Source organism: Cygnus atratus, chromosome 13 (assembly GCF_013377495.2).
Source record: "Cygnus atratus isolate AKBS03 ecotype Queensland, Australia chromosome 13, CAtr_DNAZoo_HiC_assembly, whole genome shotgun sequence".
NCBI classification, from domain to species: Eukaryota; Metazoa; Chordata; class Aves; order Anseriformes; family Anatidae; genus Cygnus; species Cygnus atratus.
Genome location: NC_066374.1, coordinates 5,911,754 through 5,928,053, shown reverse-complemented (window position 1 = coordinate 5,928,053; position 16,300 = coordinate 5,911,754). Strand labels below are relative to the sequence as shown.

The window sequence follows — 16,300 nt, the reverse complement described above, 5'->3', positions numbered from 1 at the left end:
CTGCATCGCCCCCTTCGAGCCGGCCTGCTGGTACTCTGTGAGATTTGGTCCTTTTAATAGAAAAAATGGGTTTAAGCAGGAGCTGTTATCGCCTGGCTCCCCCTTGCTGGCTGCGGGGATGCAATTGGAAAACAAATCAGGAAAAAGAATCCGAGTGTCAAACGCTGGGGCTCTGAGGGGGGTTTGGGTGCGGAGCAGGGATGTGGTACCCCCACCCAGCCAGGCTGTCCCCCCCGGGACCTCCCTGCGGTCGGGTCCCCCTCCAGGCACCTGGCCAGTGTCACCCATGCCAGCGCTGGCACCAACTGACCCCCTTCTTGCCCACCACCCTATATAGGGGGAGGCGTGGGGGGTCCCAGCATGGTTGGGGGGGACATGGGGGGTCCCAGCTTTTTGGGGGGAGGATGCTTGGGGGGGTCCAAGTATAGATGGGGGACATGGGGGGTCCCAGCTGAGATGGGGAGCACATGGGGGGCTCCTAGCCTAGATGGGGAGGGGACATGGGAGGTCGCAGCCTGGATGGGGGGGACATGAGGGTCCCAGCCTGGATGAGGGGGACACGGGGGGGGGTCCCAGCTTTTTTGGGGAGGGTTCCAGGGGAGGTCCAAGTATGGGTGGGGAAAGTGCATGGGGGGTCCCAGCAGAGATGGGGAGCACATGGGGGGTCCCAGTCTAGATGGGGAGGGGATGTGGGGGGTCCCAGCCTGGATGAGGGGGACATCGAGGGTCCCAGCTGTTTTGGAGAGGGCATTCAAGGGGTTCAAGCATGGACGGGGAAGGGGCATGGGAGGTCGCAGCCTGGATGGGGGGCACGTGGGGGGGCTGCAGCCTGGATGGGGGCACATGGGGAGGGTCCCAGGCTAGATGGGGAGTGCATGGGAGGATCCCAGCCTGGATGAGGGAGACGGGGGGGTCCCAGCTTTTTTGGGGGAAGATGCATGGGGTGGGTCCAAGCATAGATGGGGGACACATGAGGGGTCCCAGCCGGGATGGGGGGGACATGGGGGGATCCCAGCCTAGATGCGGGGGACATGGGGGTCCCAGCTTTTTGGGGGAGGGTGTGTGGGGGGTCCTAGTTTGGATAGGGAAGGGATATGGGAGGTCGCAGCCTGGATGGGGGGCAGATGGGGGGTCCCATCTTGTTTGGGGAGGGCACCTGGCGTCCCCCCCGGGGACGACAGGCACACGGGGCACCGGGAGGCCTCGCTGCCGCCCAGCGCAGGCAGTGCCCCCGCCGGTCCCGGTGCTGCGGGAGGGCTCGGGGCCGCCCGGGGGACGCCCCCCGACAACCGCTGGCGGCCCCGAGCAGCCCCCGGGGCCCTCCGCGCCGCCAGGGGTCGCCCCTCAGGGAGGCGGCACCGCCGCGGCCGCTCCCCCTCCCATCCGCCCCTCCGCCGCCATCCCCGCCCCTTTCCCGCCCGAGCGCAGCCATGGTGAGTCCGCGGCGCCGCCGCTCCCCGCCGCCATCCGCCCCCATCCGCGGCCCGGGGCCGCCCCCGCCGCCACGGGGGGCACGGGGAGGGGGGCGGGAGCCGGGGGCATGGCGGCGGGGCTGCGGGGGGGGGAGGGGGATGGGGAGGGGTCCGGGCTGAGGCGCCCCGAGCTGAGGCGTCCCCGGCGCGTCCCGCCCGCAGGCCCGCGGCCCCAAGAAGCACCTGAAGCGTGTGGCGGCGCCGAAGCACTGGATGCTGGACAAGCTGACCGGCGTCTTCGTGAGTGCGGGGCCGGGGGGCGCGGGGTGGGGAGGCCCAGGCTGGGGGGAGGCCCCGTGGTGCCTGGAAGGGGGGTGGGGGGAGCGGGGGGCGGCCTCTTGCCACAGGTAAGTGGTGGTAGGACTGAGGGACCGGCCTCAGGTTGTGCCGGGGAGGCTCGGGTTGGGAAGCGAGGAGACATTTCCTCTCAGAAAGGGCGGTCAGGCGTTGGGACGGGTTGCCCAGGGAGGTGGTGGCGTCACCGTCCCTGGGGGTGCTCAGGGAAAGGTTGGACGTGGTGCTTGGGGACGTGGCTGGGCGGTGACATTGGTGGTAGGGGATGGTTGGACCAGATGATCTTGGAGGGCTTTTCCAACCCTAATGGTTCTGTGATGGGTCTGTCACTGAGGGGAGTACCCTACGAGGCTGCGCGTGCCAGGAAAACCCTCCCGCAGCCCGCTTAGCTCGCAGGCTCCCCGCGGGTGCCCTCAGGTGTCACTGCGAGAGCCATCGGGGTGCTGGGGCTCCCTTCCTGGGACTTCCCTCCTGGGGCTCCCCTCCTCAGCCCCTGCGCCCTGCCGAAGGCTCCTCTCCGCCTGCAGGCGCCCCGTCCGTCGACGGGCCCTCACAAGCTGAGGGAGTGCCTCCCGCTCATCATCTTCCTGAGGAACAGGCTGAAGTACGCCCTGACCGGCGACGAGGTGAAGAAGATTTGCATGCAGAGGTTCATCAAGATCGACGGCAAAGTTCGCACGGACATCACCTACCCTGCGGGCTTCATGGGTGAGTGGGGAGGGCCGGGGCAGGTGCCTCAGGCCGTGGTGGGGGAAATGTCCTGTGAGGCTGTCAGGATTTGGGGGCATGGTGTTTTTCTGGTGACAGTGAGCGTCATTCAGCCGTCTTCAGGTCTATTTAAACGTGAGCTTTGTGCTGAGCGAGTGTTGGGTAACTTAGCCGCTAACAGCTGCTGTTTCTTTCTACCTCTCTCTGAAATCAGATGTCATCAGCATCGAGAAGACGGGCGAGCACTTCCGCTTGGTGTATGATACCAAGGGCCGGTTTGCTGTTCACCGCATCACAGCTGAAGAGGCCAAGGTGAGGGGCTTCGGCTTGGCGCCAGCGCGGGCCCAGCCAGGTGTTCCTGGGGCAGTGCTTCCTCCCTGGCATCTCCTGAACAGGAGCTGGCGGCTCTGAGCACCGAGTCCTTGCCACCCTTGAGAGGATCAGGGCCTTCTGGGTTGGGGCACGAAGTCTTTGCGGGGGGAAACCTGCTGGTGCCGCGAGGGCAGCTCCCAGACGGGTCTGCAGGTGCGTGCTCTGGTGCTTGCTGTGATGGCTGTCGGCACGGGCGGCGTTACCTTCACCGGGAGCTTCGCTTGTGGTAGCTGAAGGGGCAGAGCACAGGGGTCTCGGGGCTGCCTGAAGGTGCCATGCAGCAAGGTGCATCTGTGCTCCCTCACACAGCTTCTCCCATAGGGCACGGGGCGCAGGCATGTGGTGATGCTGAGGGGAGAGCTGCCTGCCTGGCCACGGCGTGCTTGTGGGGCCTCTCTGTCCCTTCTGATGTGCTTTTACCTTTGGCTACCACATGGTGCTGACCCAGGCTGGCTGGAGCCGAGGTTAAAGGAAGCCAGAAAGCTCTGGAGGAGGGATACGGGTCTCTCGTGGGTCTGGGAGAAGGCAGCCTCTACTGTGTGGCCACAGGCTTCAGGGAGAAATGAGGAAAAATGCCTGGGCACAAGCTTTTGTAAGAAAATGCAGGCAGCATTTGTAGGGAGGCTGAAGGCTGGGGTGCCTCATCTGAGCAGCGCTGGGTTTTGTTTGCAGTACAAGCTGTGCAAGGTGAGGAAGATCTTCGTGGGCACCAAAGGAATCCCTCACCTGGTGACCCATGATGCCCGCACCATCCGCTACCCGGACCCCCTCATCAAGGTGAACGACACAATCCAGATTGACCTGGAGACTGGAAAGATCACGGACTTCATCAAGTTTGACACAGGTGGGTCTCGAATTCCCTGCAAAACACTGGGCTCTTGGAGAGCGAAGAGCACTGTGAAAGTTAAACACAGCTGTCCAGGGGTCTTTGACCTGAAGCAGATAGGCAGCAGCCTTGTGAAGGGGGCGGTTTCTCTCGGGCATATCCAGCAGGAGCAGGGATTCCTCCCGTGTCAGGGCAGCAGGAGGTGTTTGGCTGTAGGCACTCTGAGCAACGCCCAGAGAAAGCAGGCGCCAGGTGGAAGGAGCCGGTGGGGCTGGCAGAGAGGATGCTTGAGGCTGGCACTGGTGGGGCTGTGAGAGGAAAGAGGAAAGCTCCCTGGGCAGCCGCAGGAAGATTCCCTGCTCGCCGCTTTAAAAACAGGCGGTGGGGGGAAGGCTTCAGGCACAAGCAGCATGGGAAAGCCTCCCCGGCAAGAGCGGGAAGGATATGGGGAACGTGTTGCGCAGGGAATGCGTTGGGGAATGTGGGACCACAGAGCCGTTGGGCTCCTCGAGGCGTGCCACGGTTCCTGTGGGATGTTGGCGTGGGATGTCGTGATGTGCCTGGGGGCTCTGCTGGCTGCCCCGTGGGCTGTGCGGCTCTGTCCCTGCCCTTCTCCTCCCAACAGAAGGGCTGCAGCTCAGCACCTCGCACGAGCTCTTGTCACACCCGTCTCCCCCCGCCCTAGGTAACCTGTGCATGGTGACCGGTGGTGCCAACTTGGGCCGTATCGGGGTGATCACCAACCGGGAGAGACACCCCGGCTCGTTTGACGTGGTTCACGTGAAGGACGCCAATGGCAACAGCTTTGCCACCAGGCTCTCAAACATTTTTGTTATTGGCAAGGTAAAGCGAGCACGGGCCGAAGGTGGGTGGGTCCTCTCCTGTTTTGGGGGGCTGTGGGCTGAAGCCAGGAGTCGTGGGTGTCACCTGTAGGCTGCTTCTTCCCACGCTTGGTGCACACAGAGTGAAGCTCCCGCTCTGTTCCCGTGGTTCTGACAGCTTCAGGCTGACCGCTCTGGGAAGGGAAAGCGGCAATAAACTCGGAAGGGGTGGGGATGTTTTCAGGAGGGAGCCCCGCGGGATGTGGAAGGAAGGGGCTGACAGTACACAACAGCTTCCTCGGGGTCTCCTGCTGGGCGAATGCCGTCGCCACGTGCACGTGGCCTGGCTCGGGCGGGGGCCGGCTCTTGCTGCAGTCTGTGCTTCTCGGTGTGACGTGGCTTCTCCTTTGCTTCAGGGCAACAAGCCGTGGATCTCCCTGCCCCGTGGAAAGGGCATCCGGCTGACCATCGCTGAAGAGAGAGACAAGAGACTGGCGGCCAAACAGAGCAGCGGGTAACCTGCGGCTTGGCCAGCTGCGGTCCTTCCAGGATGTCCAATTAAACATTAACTACCAAACTGGCTGCTGCTGGTGTGGCCCAGGCCGCGGCTGGGGGACAGAGCGTGCGCTCAGCCGGGACGGGGATGTCGTGAGGCTGGGGGTGCCGGAGGCTGGGCAGCGCTGGCTGCAGGAGCGTCCTCGTGGCTGTGGGGCCGGAGCACAGCGGTGGGCTGGGGGACCAGGACGGCCTCGAGCCCCTTCTGTTGCCTCTGGGCTCTTCCACCTTCCCCATGCTCAGCCCCTCCGGCCTCAAAACCTCCTGTGCTGGGCTTACAGTCCAGGGGTTGTCTCTTTATCGGCCGTAGCTGAGCTCCTGGGTTCTGCCGGCTTGCTTCCCCTCCCCTGGACAACTCTACAAGCTGGGAGCCCTCCCTTTTAAGGCTTTTATCGGGCAACCATTCCTCCTTGTTTCCTCCAACTGATTTATTCAGCCCCAGTTCTCTGAACTGGAGTAGGTGCCCTTCCTTGGCTCCTGTGCTTGTTTCTTCCCTTTTCCCACGTGGGCCAGGCTCAGCCCTGATGGAGCGGGAAGGACGAGGTGAGGCTGAGAGGTTCCTGCCTGACACCTCAAGTCCCCTCTACACGCTGCCTCCAGCCCACCTTCCCTGCATCCCTCTGGTGGGCTGGGGCAATGGGAAAACACTTGATCGCAGGGGTGTTCAGTGCTGTGCGCTGCAGAATGCGCAGTGGGGCTCTCCTTTTGGAGCTCTCTGTACTTTTTTTCCATCACCCCAGGACCCTCCCCGTGTCTTTCTGTGCCCTCCACACCCCTCCACCCTGCCTCGCCTGCCCCGCAGGGGGGTGGATGCTCGGCACTGGATGGACCCTGCTCTCCCTGCACCCCCCAACACTGGGGGCATGAGAAATGGAGATGGAAAAAACACCGAATGCTGGTCCTGCAGCCCTGACTGGAACCCAGGGCTGGCTGTGAAGGTCTCTCTTAGACCCCCATCTCTGCTTTCACCTCTCCCTGGTTCGCAGCAGGTTACACTTGGTTATTTCTATAGCTCTGATTTCCTGCAAGGTGTTTAGCGGGGGAAAATGTGCCAGGAGAACCTGGTGTGCTGGGAGAAGCTGGTGCACCTTTTGGGGGAATTGAGGTATTGGGGGGCCGCAATGCCTTAAGACGTCGGAGCTCTTCACATGCAGAGCTTCAGCCTGGGCAGCAGGGCTGGAGGAGATGTGGCTTCGCCTCTTCTGTTGTGCCACCCGTCACCAGCTCACGGACCTTCAGCTCCCTGAGGGAGCAGAGCCCGAGGGGGCCACCAAAGCCTGGGTGAGCACGGCCACGGTGGTCTCCCGAGAAGGTGGAGCAGGGGGCTCCGGGGCTCACCCCCTTTGGAAGGTGTGGAGCAGAACACGGGCTTGGTTCGTGCAGATAAATAATGGTCTGTGAGAAAGATCTGTAAGGCATACGACGTTATATAGAGCCTGGGCTGCTTTTGCAGTCGCAGAGCTCCTGGGCGCCCCGAGGCTGCTGCACCCCACAACCCCCGGCCTCGCGGGGCGTGCCATGCCCGGTGTCCTGGTGCCCCGGGCCGAGCCCAGCCGCGTGTCGGGGCCTGAGTGACGGCGACAGGAGGCGGTGGCACCCGGTGCTGGTCCCGGTCCCAGCCCCAGCCCCGCCGCAGGCCGCGCTGCGCCCCGGGTCTGCCATGCTCGCCCTTCCCCTCCTCGTCCTCCTGGCCTCCGCCAGGGGAGGCCCAGCGGCCGGCCTGGCCCTCACAGGCAAGTCCTGGGGCTGGGGGCGGTGGTGGTCGTGGTGGGCTGGGCGGTGCAGGCTCCCCCCGCCACCAGCGCGCTCGTCCCGGCTGCTTTTTCCACCCCAAAGCCCCTGCTGCGTGCTCACAGCCTCGATAACAACTTTCAAAACGTTTCGGGGAGCAAATGGGCGGTTGGGAGGGGGCTGCCCTGGCTCCGACCGCAGCTCCCTGGGGGCTCCTTTGCTTCCAAGACCCCCCTGGTAGAGCAGGGCCAGGAGCAGGCAGCTCTCGCAGCCGTACCCATGCATGGAAACTCCTCAGGCGGAAGCCGGCTGCGAAGCGAAGCAGCGCAGGTTTTCAGGGAGATGAAGGCAGCTCCTCCGCAGCCTCCTGCTTCTCCGTGGCACTGCTTAAAGCCCCGCCGCAAGCCCCCCCGAAATAATCGCGTCCCCCCCCTCCTCTTGCGCGGGAGCCGAGCCAGGGCTGCTCTCCCTGCCCAGCTGCCTGCTGGATGCCGGTGCGTCCCGCTAGCCCCGCGCTGCGTTTCTCCCTTCCAGCCCGCACGCTCTTCCCGTGCTACTCTGCTGACCTCAAGCCGGCGTCCGAGGTCCTCGTCTCAGCCAGCGGCTGCACCGTGCTCTTCAGCGTCGAGCCGCCGGCAGCCGGCACAACGGCGTCCTGGGAGTACGAATCCGGCCCGCGCAAGGCGGTCATCGCCACGTACGTTCCCAACAAGTCGGCCGAGATCTCCGGCATCTACGAGGGCCGCGTGAGCTTCAACGAGATGGACTTCTCGCTGCAGATGGTGCTGCGGTGGTGGGACGGGGGGCTCTACCGCTTCCGCTCCGAGTCGGAGGCCACGGGCTGGTTCGAGCTGCGCGTGGTCGGTGCGTGCCAAAACCCTGCGCCGCAGCCAGAGAGCTTGAGCTGCTGCCCAGGGTGGTGCCCGGGTCCTGGCACCCTCGACGCGGGGGTGTCAGTGCTGACGGGTGCTCCATCTCTGTGCAGAGCCGCTCTCCGAGCCAGAAATCCTGGGCAACTCATTGGTGGAGGTGGGAGGCGACACCAAGCTTTTCTGCAACGTGCTGGAGGGGCAGGTGGACTTGTACTGGTGGAAGAGGAACGGGGAGCTGCTGATGGAGAGCAATGGCCTCCACTTCGTCCACAACAACACGCTGGAGATCCACCGAGCCTTGATGAACGACACCGGCTACTACACGTGCATAGTCAGCAACGCGGTCAGCCAGAACGAAACCTCCTTCCTGCTGCGCGTCCACAGTAAGTGGGGCTTCCTTCCCCGTGCACGGGAATGGAAAACTGGGAAATGGCCCCAAAACGTTCACTCTGGCCCCATTCGCTGGGGTCTCGTGGCTTCCCAGCACTGCCTGAGACGAGGCGTGGGAACAGCAGAGCTTCATGGAGGACTCGTGTCCTCATGTCCCTGTACCAGACTGCCCGGTGGCAGGATTTTTTTCTTCATGGGGACAAAATTCTGGGAATTGTTTGTTTTTCAGGCAACGACAAGGCGTTTTTACCCATCATCCTGGTGTTCGTTAGCATCGGCTTGCTGGCAGGTGAGTGCTGGGACCAGCTTCCCCTGGCTTTTTGGGCTCTGCTGCACTGCCGGTGGGCACCGTGGCAGGCACCGCGCGCTGCCTTGCCTCCCTGCCCCAGCCTCGGGAGCAGAGGTCGTGCTGAGCAGGCCTCCCGCGCACAGAGCAGGAGGCAGATCCTCTCACTGTCCTTGCCTGGGTCGGTCCCATGGACGCTGCTTGAGCCCTCGCATCCCTGCTGTGGTGGGAGCAGTTTTGCCCCCCAGTGTAGCCCGCTGGGGTTTTCTGCCCGCAGAAGACAAGCGTGCATCCTTGCCCTGTGGCCTCGCTTCTCTTCCTTGTTTGGAGCGCTTTTTCCAAGCCCATCCATCTCCAGGATGACAGCAATTTGACTTCTCAGATTGCTGGCTACAAACTGGGAGGGAAAAAAAAAAAAAAAAAAAAAAGCAGGGAGGCACCCAAGTTGGGGCCCAAGGAGAGAATCTGGTGGCTTAAAGTAGGAATCTCTGTGCGGGTGGTGAAAAAGCCTCCAGGCTTGAGGCTCCTTGCCTGAGTGTTGCTATGTGTTGAGCATCTTCATCCCTGGGGTGTTTAACAGAGGCAATGTTTGTCCTCAGGGATCTTTGTCTGGTGCAGGTTGAGGAGCAGCCGAGACGATCGCTCTAGGTAAGGTGCCTTCATCCCCGTGTGCTGTGCCTGGGTGTTGAGGGATGCCAGAACTTTTCCTGGGCTGGCCCAGAGTCATTCCTGGTGTCTCCTGCTGCAGAAGCAGCCCAAAAGTCAGGCTGTGCTCTCCGAGCAGAGCAGGGTCTCTCCCAGAGGAGGAACACACAGCTTCCCCAAAGCACCTCTGCGGCTCAGACGCTGGCTTCCAGTAAAGTTTTCCAGATTGGTTCATAGCTGCAGCAGCCTCTGGGGTGGAGCAGATGGGGATGATGTGCAGACCTGAAATGTGCTCCTTAATGTTTATATAGTTGTTGTTTTTTGTTTGTTTTAAATTCCCCACACTGCTTGAGAGGTTTCTGGGAAATTTGTGGTTTTGCAGTCTTCCTGAGGCTTGCTCACTCTCAGGTGACTCGTGCAAGCAGCAGGGTGTTAACTGAAGGAGGGCAAGGACCGGGACACGGTGCCCCAAGGACAGGAAACCCCATCCCGAGTCAAAAATAACAGCTCCGGGTTGTCTGGTAGGGCCAGTGCCCAGATAAGTCACCCTAGAGATGTGTTTGCCAAGGGAGCTCCTAAAATCTGGAGCAGAGCCCGCGTGCAGAACTTCTCAGCACTGCCACTGCCTGCATGAGTCGCCCTGGCAGGCTGGAGCAGGGCTCCCGGGGTGGGTGAGAGGTGGAGGATGCACGCGGCAGAGGACGGCTTCGTGCTCTGTGGGGGAGATGTGGGGATGCTCCCGTGCCCGCCTCTGCTCCGAAGCGCCTTTCTCGTCGGCTTGTTCCTTGCTGTGGGGCAGTCCCAGCCGGCTGAGCCCATCCCCAGCACCTCTGCAGGTCGAATGGGGTTTTGGGGCCCGGTGCCCAGCCACCAGGCGCTCGCTCCTCTGTGCTGGTGGCTTGGGGACCTCTCCTGGCTGCGAGCCGCGGAGCTGGGGTCCTGTCGTGAGCTTCAAGGAGAGAGATGGGGGGCTTCGGGCTGTGCGTTCTTTGCTGTTCTGTTCCTGCAGTTGTTTTTTTATCTTCTGTTTGTGATTTTCAGGTAATTTCTGAGAATTTAGCACTGGAAAAGCCAGAGGTTTCATTGTCCTCAGCATTATCCCTATGGAGATACTCTCTCTCGAGAGCGGAAGTGCATCCAGGAGAGGGTAAAATCATGTCCCATGGTGGGAGTGATTGCTATGCTTGCAAGTGTTCAGGGAAGCCAAATGTTACAGAAAAAAATATATTTTCGAACTGTTTTGAGTGTTGTCCATAAATCATTCGGGGAAAGTGTATTTTTTCATGTCTCGTGCTACAAATAAAAGCGTAGATGTTATCCCTGTTATATTGCCGTGGTCTGTGGCTATGGGACATAAGCCCCGTGTGGTACCAAAACCCACAGCAGGGTAGGGATGTGTGGGCAGGAGGGGCAGCTGGAGCATCAGGTGGGGAATCGGGGGGATGATGACAAAATTTAAGGTATTAATTATTTTTAATATTATTATGGTATTAAGCCATTCCCCCTTGTCCTATCCAGCCAGAAATATCTTGGTTCCTTACCTGGTTTAGTTCTGCTGCCTCTGACGGTGCTTTTCCCACCGCTGGCTGCCCTTGTTGGCCTGCAGAGCCCCCCCGGCACCCCTGTAAGGGGACGCGTGCTGCCCCTGTCCTCTCTCGGACCACGTAACCTCACCGGGAGGGTGCTGCGGGCACCTCCGAGCACCACGGCTTGGTGCGTCCCGGGCGGGGGCTAACCGAGCTCTGCAAGCAGAAAAGCTTTTCTGCTCTTCTCTCAAGTGCCACGAGGCTGTGCCGTTGTCAGCGCCTGGGTCCTGGCCCCACGAGCTCCTGCCCTGGCCTGGAGGAGGCATCTTGGCAAGCTGTGCTCTGGCCTGGCTGGGACAGGGGCTTTCCTTGCCCTGGGGATGCGCTTTCCCTTGGGACGGGATCTGTTGCAATCCAGGGCACTGCTTAGCTTTAGTTTGGTCTTTAATGCAGTCTGCCCTGGCCCCCCACCCCCTCGAGAAACCTGGTCCAGAGCTGGCCAAGGCAGGATCTGGCCCCAGAGCTGGGGCCCAAATAGCACTGAGCCATCCTCTGCTTGAGGAGACACAGTGGGGACACAAACAGAGGATCCAAATGAAATCCTTGTCTTGGAGCGGCTCTAGCAAAGCGAAGAAAAAGGTGACCTAAGGTAGGTTGTTTACTTATTTATTTTATTTTCATATATGAACACGTTTCTCAGCTGATACCAGAGGGACAAAAAAGGACCTTCAGCTCCACCTAAAACACTTCAACCCACAAATATGGAGACCACTGACAGCTGTGGTATGACTACAAGGTCAGCTAAGTGCCTGTGCAAGGGAAATCAGCTCAGGCTAGGTCACAGGTGCTTTTAAATTTATATAAAAAATCCCTCCCGTAGTGTAATGGAGCTGTCAGGTCTGATGGCACCACGGTTCTAGGCAGAAAGACACCCGAAAAAGAGATAACGCCAAGGAAACAGCAAGGAAGCAGTGCAGGAAGGAAATACCCTCAGAAGCTCTGCTGGAAGCCAAACAATACACAAGCCTTTCATACCAAAACCTCATCGACCTGGTCAGTATTGCTCTCATGCCGTCTTCTATGCCAATCAATAGCAGCAATGCATTACAATTGAGGCAGCTGGACCAGACCCCTCAAAAGAGTCCATAAGCCTGGCACTTAGGTCACTTAGGTCTTTTTTTTTTTTTTTTTTTTGGACTTGTTAAGTTGACTAGCAAGGTGTCATGAGCTGGTGTGGGCTGAGCAGCCCTGTCTTAAGTCCTGGCAAGGGGAGTGGTAAAGTGGCTTCCAGCCCCAAGCCATCAGAACCGATGGACTCGCATGACAAGGGAGGCTGGAGCCTCGTCTCTGCTCGGAGCAGAGTGAGGCATCTCCCCCTTGCCCCTGAGGTGCCCCTGTGCAACAGATATGATGCTCTGGGGCTCACAAAAGGACAGGGTGCCAACACCAACAATGGTAACGGTCAAGGCCCAGACAGGGCAATGGAGCGTGCAGCTGGCGGAAGGTGGAGCAGGGGGCTCTGGGGCTCACCACCTCTTAGAAGGTGTGGAGCAGAACACGGGCTTGGTTCGTGCAGATAAATAATGGTCTGTGAGAAAGATCTGTAAGGCATACGACGTTATATAGAGCCTGGGCTGCTTTTGCAGTCGCAGAGCTCCTGGGCGCCCCGAGGCTGCTGCACCCCACAACCCCCGGCCTCGCGGGGCGTGCCATGCCCGGTGTCCTGGTGCCCCGGGCCGAGCCCAGCCGCGTGTCGGGGCCTGAGTGACGGCGACAGGAGGCGGTGGCACCCGGTGCTGGTCCTGGTCCCAGCCCCAGCCCCGCCGCAGGCCGCGCTGCGCCCCGGGTCTGCCATGCTCGCCCTTCCCCTCCTCGTCCTCCTGGCCTCCGCCAGGGGAGGCCCAGCGGCCGGCCTGGCCCTCACAGGCAAGTCCTGGGGCTGGGGGCGGTGGTGGTTGTGGTGGCGGTGGTGCTGTTGGTGGTGGTGGTGAGTGTGGTGGTGCTGGTGGTGTTGGTGCTGGTGGTGGCTGTGGTAGGCCAGGTGGTGCAGGCTTCCCCCTCCACCAGGCTGCTTCTCCCGTCTGCTTTTCCCACCCCAAAGCCCCTGCTGTGTGCCCACAGCATCAGGAGCAACTCTCAAAACATTTCGGGGAGCAAATGGGCAGTTGGGAGGGGGCTGCCCTGGCTCCGACCGCAGCTCCCTGGGGGCTCCTTTGCTTCCAAGACCCCCCTGGTAGAGCAGGGCCAGGAGCAGGCAGCTCTCGCAGCCGTACCCATGCATGGAAACTCCTCAGGCAGAAGCCGGCTGCGAAGCGAAGCAGCGCAGGTTTTCAGGGAGATGAAGGCAGCTCCTCCGCAGCCTCCTGCTTCTCCGTGGCACTGCTTAAAGCCCCGCCGCAAGCCCCCCCGAAATAATCGCGTCCCCCCCCTCCTCTTGCGCGGGAGCCGAGCCAGGGCTGCTCTCCCTGCCCAGCTGCCTGCTGGATGCCGGTGCGTCCCGCTAGCCCCGCGCTGCGTTTCTCCCTTCCAGCCCGCACGCTCTTCCCGTGCTACTCTGCTGACCTCAAGCCGGCGTCCGAGGTCCTCGTCTCAGCCAGCGGCTGCACCGTGCTCTTCAGCGTCGAGCCGCCGGCAGCCGGCACAACGGCGTCCTGGGAGTACGAATCCGGCCCGCGCAAGGCGGTCATCGCCACGTACGTTCCCAACAAGTCGGCCGAGATCTCCGGCATCTACGAGGGCCGCGTGAGCTTCAACGAGATGGACTTCTCGCTGCAGATGGTGCTGCGGTGGTGGGACGGGGGGCTCTACCGCTTCCGCTCCGAGTCGGAGGCCACGGGCTGGTTCGAGCTGCGCGTGGTCGGTGCGTGCCAAAACCCTGCGCCGCAGCCGGAGAGCTTGAGCTGCTGCCCAGGGTGGTGCCCGGGTCCTGGCACCCTCGACGCGGGGGTGTCAGTGCTGACGGGTGCTCCATCTCTGTGCAGAGCCGCTCTCCGAGCCAGAAATCCTGGGCAACTCATTGGTGGAGGTGGGAGGCGACACCAAGCTTTTCTGCAACGTGCTGGAGGGGCAGGTGGACTTGTACTGGTGGAAGAGGAACGGGGAGCTGCTGATGGAGAGCAACGGCCTCCACTTCGTCCACAACAACACGCTGGAGATCCACCGAGCCTTGATGAACGACACCGGCTACTACACGTGCATAGTCAGCAACGCGGTCAGCCAGAACGAAACCTCCTTCCTGCTGCGCGTCCACAGTAAGTGGGGCTTCCTTCCTCGTGCACGGGAATGGAAAGCTGGGAAATGGCCCCAAAACGTTCACTCTGGCCCCATTCACTGGGGTCTCGTGGCTTCCCAGCACTGCCTGAGACGAGGCGTGGGAACAGCAGAGCTTCATGGAGGACTCGTGTCCTCATGTCCCTGTACCAGACTGCCCAGTGGCAGGAGTTTTTCTTGCCCTGGGCAAAATTCTGGGAATTTTGGGTTTTGTTTATTTTTTTCAGACAATGACAAGGCGTTTTTCATCATCATCCTGGTATTCGTTTGCATCGGCTTGCTGGCAGGTGAGTGCTGGGGCCAGCTTCGCAGTCGTGAAGCACCCAAACTGGGGCCCAAGGAGTGAATATGGTGGCTAAAAATAGGAAGCTCCTTGTGGGTGGTGAAAAAAGCCTCCAGGCTTGAGGCTCCTTGCCTGGGTGTTGCCACTCATTGAGCATCTTCATCCCTGGGGTGTTTAACAGAGGTCATGTTTGTCCACAGGGATCTTCAACTGGTGCAGGTTGAGGAACATCCCTGATGATGACTATGAGTAAGGTGCCTTTATTTCTGAAAATTTAGCACTGGAAAGCCAGAGGTTTCATTGTCCTCAGCATTAACCCTATGGAGATACCTCTTTGGAGTGGAAGTGCATCCAGGAGAGGGTCAAATCATGTCCTATGGCTAGGACTACGCCATCCTACACCATTTTCATGGTGAAAATCCTAGCAGAATTCTCTGAAGGGGGAGTTAAAGCTGACATGCAGAAGAACAAAATTTCAGTGAAGCTGTTTTCTTAAAAAAAAAAAAAAAAAGTTGGACATTGTTTGGTGCTTGTTTGCATTGCTGAATGGTTCTGGCTGTGTTTGTGCTTGTTGCATTGTGGCAGGATGAGCTGGAAGGTGCAGCTGGGCTCTGCATGGCACAAGTCCTGGAAATATCCAGTGTAAAATAGGTTGGCAGCAAAATGTCATCTCTAAACTGTGGGTTTTAAAGCACAATTGAAATATTAAAGGAAGTGAAGCAAATTGGATGTATTAGACTAGTTTTCAGACTCATTTTTAAGCTGTATTACAAGTTGTTCAGTTCCCTGCAGTGCTTGCGGGTATTCAGGACAGCCAAATGTTACAGAAAAAATATATTTTCAAATTGTTTTGAGTGTTGTCTATAAATCGTTTGGGGAAAGTGTAGTTTTTCTTGTCTCTTGCTACAAATAAAAGTGCACACGTTATCCCTGTTACGTTGCCGTGGTCTGTGGCTATGGGACATAGGCCCCGTGCAGTAACCAAAACCCACAGCAGGGTAGGGATATGCGGGCAGGAGTGGCAGCTGGAGCATCAGGTGGCGAATGGGGGATGATAATGACAAAAATGTCATGTCTGTCTGGCTTTAACAGCAGCTGAGCTGGCCAGGGCCTCACTGCGCTCAGAGTAAAGAATTTCTTCCTTGTACCTCATCTAACCCTAACCTCATTTAGTTTAAGGCCATTCCCCCGTGTTCTGCAACCCCTGACAAAGTGCCTGTCCCCAGCTGTCCTGCAGCCCCCTTTACGCACTGGCAGGCCGCTGTAAGGTGCCTCCAGAGCCTTCTCTCCAGGCTGAACACCCCCAACTCCCTCAGCCTGTCTCCATGGCAGAGGTGCTCCAGTCCCTTGATCATCTCCATTATGTTCCTCCTCTGGACTCGTTCTAATACTTCCATGTCCAATTTGTGCTAGGAGCCCAGAGCCTGGATTCCACTCTCCTGAAGCCCAGGTGTGCGAGTGTGCTGTGCTCCCGCCTCGCTGCCCTCTGAGTCCAAAACTCCACCGTTTCATGATCACCGCAGCCAAGGCTGCCCTTGAGCTTCGCAGTCCCCACCCACCCCTCCTGGGTGGTGAGAATGAGATCCAGCATAGCACGTCTCCTCGTTGGCTCCTCTGTCACTTGGAGAAGGAATTTGTCATCAGTGCACTCCAGGCCCTTCTCCAGGCTGTGGGCGTCTGTCACTGACACGCATCCAGCCGGGAGGAGCGGGATGAGTTGAGGTTCGCCTCCCCTGGCTACTCCAGGTTAAAGCCCTCTGCGAAGCTGTGCTCACCATTTCTCAGCGGTCCACAATCAGTGACCGGAGACTTCGGTAGCCTGAGAAGTGGCTGGCCAAGGGAGAAGGTGTGGGGATGCGGAGATGGGCGATGTGTCCTTGGGGGCTCTCCCCCGCCTGTCATTGCCAACGGGCATCTTCTTGCACGGAGAAAGAAAGATGAGAAGGAGTCTGAGCCACCCTGTGGGACTCTGTCACCTGGTCACCCACTGCCAGGTATCCAGAAAGCCAGAAAGATCTTGGTTCCTTACCTGGTTTAGTTCTGCTGCCTCTGACGGTGCTTTTCCCACCGCTGGCTGCCCTTGTTGGCCTGCAGAGCCCCCCCGGCACCCCTGTAAGGGGACGCGTGCTGCCCCCGTCCTCTCTCGGACCACGTAACCTCACCGGGAGGGTGCTGCGGGCACCTCCGAGCACCACGGCTTGGTGCGTCCCGGGCGGGGGCTAACCGAGCTCTGCAAGCAGAAAAGCTTT

General features: G+C 60.1%; 3 protein-coding genes across 3 annotated transcripts; all 3 read left to right on the top strand.

The window, feature by feature from the left end:
* Positions 1 to 1,369: 1,369 nt before the first annotated feature.
* LOC118245577 (40S ribosomal protein S4) lies at positions 1,370 to 5,070 on the top strand. Its single transcript, XM_035541900.2, has 7 exons — positions 1,370 to 1,433; positions 1,635 to 1,712; positions 2,294 to 2,474; positions 2,689 to 2,786; positions 3,519 to 3,690; positions 4,358 to 4,515; positions 4,910 to 5,070. The coding sequence occupies exons 1-7, from the start codon at positions 1,431 to 1,433 to the stop codon at positions 5,009 to 5,011; spliced, it is 792 nt and encodes a 263-aa protein (XP_035397793.1). The 5' UTR covers positions 1,370 to 1,430; the 3' UTR covers positions 5,012 to 5,070.
* Positions 5,071 to 6,574: 1,504 nt separating this feature from the next.
* On the top strand, positions 6,575 to 10,298 carry LOC118245578 (HEPACAM family member 2-like). The gene is made up of 6 exons (XM_035541901.2): positions 6,575 to 6,781; positions 7,314 to 7,643; positions 7,765 to 8,034; positions 8,271 to 8,330; positions 8,927 to 8,975; positions 10,014 to 10,298. The coding sequence occupies exons 1-6, from the start codon at positions 6,709 to 6,711 to the stop codon at positions 10,015 to 10,017; spliced, it is 786 nt and encodes a 261-aa protein (XP_035397794.1). The 5' UTR covers positions 6,575 to 6,708; the 3' UTR covers positions 10,018 to 10,298.
* A 2,005-nt stretch (positions 10,299 to 12,303) lies between these two features.
* On the top strand, positions 12,304 to 14,304 carry LOC118245443 (HEPACAM family member 2-like). Its single transcript, XM_050713445.1, has 5 exons — positions 12,304 to 12,424; positions 13,029 to 13,358; positions 13,480 to 13,833; positions 13,996 to 14,055; positions 14,252 to 14,304. The coding sequence occupies exons 1-5, from the start codon at positions 12,352 to 12,354 to the stop codon at positions 14,302 to 14,304; spliced, it is 870 nt and encodes a 289-aa protein (XP_050569402.1). The 5' UTR covers positions 12,304 to 12,351.
* Positions 14,305 to 16,300: the final 1,996 nt, after the last annotated feature.

Excerpts from the sequence above, each read along its gene's own strand:
- LOC118245577 (XM_035541900.2), top strand. Across the intron at positions 2,475-2,688 it reads CTACCCTGCGGGCTTCATGG|ATGTCATCAGCATCGAGAAG; the intron begins GTGAGTGGGGAG and ends CTCTGAAATCAG. Across the intron at positions 3,691-4,357 it reads CTTCATCAAGTTTGACACAG|GTAACCTGTGCATGGTGACC; the intron begins GTGGGTCTCGAA and ends CCCCCGCCCTAG.
- LOC118245578 (XM_035541901.2), top strand. The coding sequence starts at position 6,709 with ATGCTCGCCCTTCCCCTCCTCGTCCTCCTGGCCTCCGCCAGGGGAGGC. Across the intron at positions 8,035-8,270 it reads CTTCCTGCTGCGCGTCCACA|GCAACGACAAGGCGTTTTTA; the intron begins GTAAGTGGGGCT and ends TTTGTTTTTCAG. Across the intron at positions 8,331-8,926 it reads TAGCATCGGCTTGCTGGCAG|GGATCTTTGTCTGGTGCAGG; the intron begins GTGAGTGCTGGG and ends GTTTGTCCTCAG.
- LOC118245443 (XM_050713445.1), top strand. The coding sequence starts at position 12,352 with ATGCTCGCCCTTCCCCTCCTCGTCCTCCTGGCCTCCGCCAGGGGAGGC. Across the intron at positions 13,359-13,479 it reads GTTCGAGCTGCGCGTGGTCG|AGCCGCTCTCCGAGCCAGAA; the intron begins GTGCGTGCCAAA and ends ATCTCTGTGCAG. Across the intron at positions 13,834-13,995 it reads CTCTGGCCCCATTCACTGGG|ACAATGACAAGGCGTTTTTC; the intron begins GTCTCGTGGCTT and ends TATTTTTTTCAG.